General features: G+C 50.6%; 1 protein-coding gene across 1 annotated transcript in view; it reads left to right on the top strand.

Annotated features, from left to right (window-relative positions):
• The first annotated feature begins 321 nt into the window (after positions 1 to 321).
• Positions 322 to 3482, top strand: part of DCX (doublecortin) — a 64557-nt gene continuing 61396 nt past the window's right edge. The window contains exons 1-2 of the mRNA XM_009997149.1: positions 322 to 491; positions 2048 to 2438. Of these exons, the coding sequence (XP_009995451.1) occupies positions 2075 to 2438 (364 nt within the window). The 5' untranslated portion in view covers positions 322 to 491; positions 2048 to 2074. The remainder of the gene's footprint in view (positions 492 to 2047; positions 2439 to 3482) is intronic.

Below are 3482 nucleotides of genomic sequence, written 5' to 3'. Positions count from 1 at the left end.
CCAATTTTTTTCTTAGTTGCTTTCCTAACACATGGGAGTCTTGTGCCAGCATTGTAGGGCACTGTAGGACTGTAGCTGTGACCCCATACTGGTAATCCTGTAATATTGGTGCATCAGTGCAATTATGCTGTTTTTTTCCGTGAGGGGCAGAGGCTTTCTTGGTGAAGCTAGACACAAGGGGAAATTTGCATTCTTCAGAACGTCACCCTAAAATCTGCTCCTTTATACTTGTTTACCCATATGATAACATCTACAGAGCTGGAATGACACTCTTTTTCCTAAAATACACAAACGACTGCAAGCAGATGACTGATAATGAGAGTAAAAACCACTGAGGCAAAGTTACTGTGAAGCGATCGAACAAGGCACTAGGACCTAGGAGGCGTCTCATCCACCCTGGCAGGAATTTCTTGCTTGGAGCTCAGACAACAAAGGCAGAGTGAGCCTGGTTTTCTTTCTCTCAGCATCTCCACCCTGCACGCTGAAAACCGGTGAGTAGAGATTTTTTTGAGTGTCTTGCATGCAGAAAAGTAACATATGTTAAACAGAAAGAAGGAATCTTTCTCTTAGTACCTTACAGCATCTGCAGTTCATTTTGAAATCAAAACCCCCTGCATCCTCTGATTCATTCCCGAAGTTGCTTGGATGTTTCATTGTTCACTGCATGACACCGGACTGAATCTATCCCAACTGGCATTGTGGGGAAAATTTCCTAACTCAGGGTTTCTGTGCAGATTGCTGCATTGTCATCCGCTTTATTTCAGACTGGGGACAATGATTTTTCTTGCACAGGTCACACTGACATTGTAAAATCCAGGGATGGAGCTTAGTTCTGGTAAATGTAAGGGGTGGGGAAGCGATAGCAACAGCTTTTCTGAGGTTTGTACCTGGCTGCCAAGTCCTGGTGTAAATCTCCTTTCTGCCCTTTGTAACATGTAAGGAACATATGTGAGTTGTGTGTTCCTGGTTATGCTGGAGGAGTGGAAGGGTCTTTCTGTTGCAGGGTGGGGGGGGTTCTCCTTTTGTGTTGGGGTTTGGTGGGGGAGGAATTTTGTTCTTAAGCATAAACCAGAGACTTCGCAGAAATTCCTGCTTGCTGGGTGTCAGCTCAAGCCTGTTTTTCTACGCTAGTTGCTGGCACTGGGAGCCCCCCGTGCTTAGAACAATGAAAGGTGAGCGAGTCGGGGTGGTGTGTCCCCTGGGCAGGGGCACTTCCAGCAATTAAATCACTTCAATCTGGAAAGAGGGCGGGGGGGGAGGGGGGTGTGCGCATGAAAATAGCCCCTTTATTTTCTCCTCCTTGTTAAACGGTAGCAGAAATGCACTTCAGAGGGAAGACTCAGGCTGAAAAGAGCCTATCGAAGCCTCAATTCAATGACAGATTTTTCTTTCCAGTCATTTCTTCCTAGAGATGTAGGCTGGTCTTGGGAATTGATTGATGGGTTAGGAGGGGGCTGCGGATAGGGGGAAGGGTGGGCTGGATCTCATTGCTAACCCTTATTGAACAGGCTGTCACAAAGAAACTGCTTATTCCCCTGGGACCATTCTTTCATAAATGCCAGTTTATTCTAATGTTAAACATTCAGATGCTGTGGTTCCTTCTGTGATTTGACGGATTGGAGGGCTGACTTACTGTGATCTCCTTGTTTTCTGTTGTCAAAGGAAACCTCACAGTGCTCAGAGGTTTAATTCATTGCCAACTGGTGTTTGCATGAGTTTTTGGGGGCTGAGTTGTGATTGCCATGAATCCCTTTGGTCCCAAGTCCCAATTTACTGAACTTTGAAAAATCCCAGGTGCAGATAACTCTCTGGAAACATTCCCTACCCCTAGCAGTTGAATCCCTTTTGAAATGCTGGAACCCCTCCTACCCTCTGTGCCCACAATCAATACAAATCTGGGTCAGGGGAGGGGGTGCTTCCGAAATACATCTGTCCTACACCAGGCACAGCTTTTGCATTTGTGTAGTTTTTCTCTGTGGATTGTGGCTCTGCTTGGCTCTAACCTAGCCCTTCACGTTCCTTCTCTCCCCATCTCCTTCCTGCTCAGCTTCACATCTTTAGGTTTCACCAAACTATGGAACTTGATTTTGGACACTTTGACGAAAGAGACAAGGCGTCCAGAAACATGCGAGGCTCACGTATGAACGGGTTGCCCAGCCCCACTCACAGTGCTCACTGTAGCTTCTACAGAACCAGGACCTTACAGGCACTAAGTAATGAGAAGAAAGCCAAGAAGGTGCGTTTCTATCGCAACGGGGACCGCTACTTCAAGGGGATTGTATATGCTGTCTCCTCTGACCGCTTCCGAAGTTTTGATGCTCTCCTGGCTGACCTGACCCGATCCCTGTCTGACAACATTAATCTGCCTCAGGGAGTCCGTTACATTTACACCATCGATGGCTCGCGGAAGATCGGGAGCATGGATGAGCTGGAGGAAGGTAATTAGCATCGCTGTCTGGTGCAGTGAGGAGGCGGGGTAGGAAGGGGGCTGGACCGCTTGGGTTTGCTGTTAAGGTCACATTTCTTCGGGGCGCGGGGATGCTCCTGCACCTCTGCGCTGCCCCTGCCCCTTCACCCTCCCCTCCAGAGGGCAGCGGGAGAAGGTGGCAGTGCGGGGGCTGACAGCCCTGGGGGTGTCCCCCAGCACACTCGCTGGGGTGCAGATGTGGAGCGAGAGGGGTGTGTCTTATCCTTGGCTAGACGTGGCGGTGCCCATCGCTCGGGGGGCTGTCTGAGGGCGTCTCCACATCTGTCCGGACTGGGGGGTGGTCCCAGACGGGTGCAGGGGGTCGCTGGGGGGTGATGTGGGTTTTCCACTGGGCTGGATGGGTATGAATGGAAAAGCGGGGGGTGCTCAAGGACTCCTGCAGTGAGCATGTAGTGCGGGTGGGAGGGATTTTATGCTCTGTGCTTGGGGGTGTTTTAGGGGTTTGTGCACCGTGTATGACAGGGGTGTGGTCAGGGCTCTGCGGGGACTTGAGTGTGCGTGGAGCGGGGTGTTGGGGTGCACAATGTGTGTGTGTGTGGGTGCTAGCGGTATTTACAGTGTTGGGAGAGTGTGGAGGGGTGTGGTGGGAGTTCATGCAGTGTGTTTAGAGGGGGGTAGTTAATTAATAAGGTGTGTGTATGGAGAAGGGTGTTTTGCGGGGGTTACACTTTGTGGAATCTGGGGTTTTCTATGTGTGTGGGGAGGAAGGTATAAGGAGGGTTAATTGCAGAGGTGTTTGGGCTCCCTAAGGGAGGGTTCATGGACAGGGTGTATATTGGGGTTTGTGCTCGGGGTGTGTGAGGAGAGGTGCTAGGCTGTGTGTGTGTAAGGGGGAGTGCTGGAGGGTTCTTGCATAGCAATGTGTGTGCAGGGGGCATTGGGAGTTCTAGTGCTGTGTCTGGATATGGTTCAGGCAGGATCTGTATAAGAGGGAAGTGTATTGACTGTTAAATGGGGGGGGGGGGGGGGGGGGCGGGGGGGGGGGGATTGGTGG

Source organism: Chaetura pelagica, unplaced genomic scaffold (genome assembly GCF_000747805.2).
Source record: "Chaetura pelagica isolate M959 unplaced genomic scaffold, ChaPel_1.0 scaffold344, whole genome shotgun sequence".
Lineage (NCBI taxonomy): Eukaryota > Metazoa > Chordata > Aves > Apodiformes > Apodidae > Chaetura > Chaetura pelagica.
The sequence above is the reverse complement of the archived record's forward strand: the minus strand, read 5'-3'. Positions and strand labels throughout refer to the sequence as shown.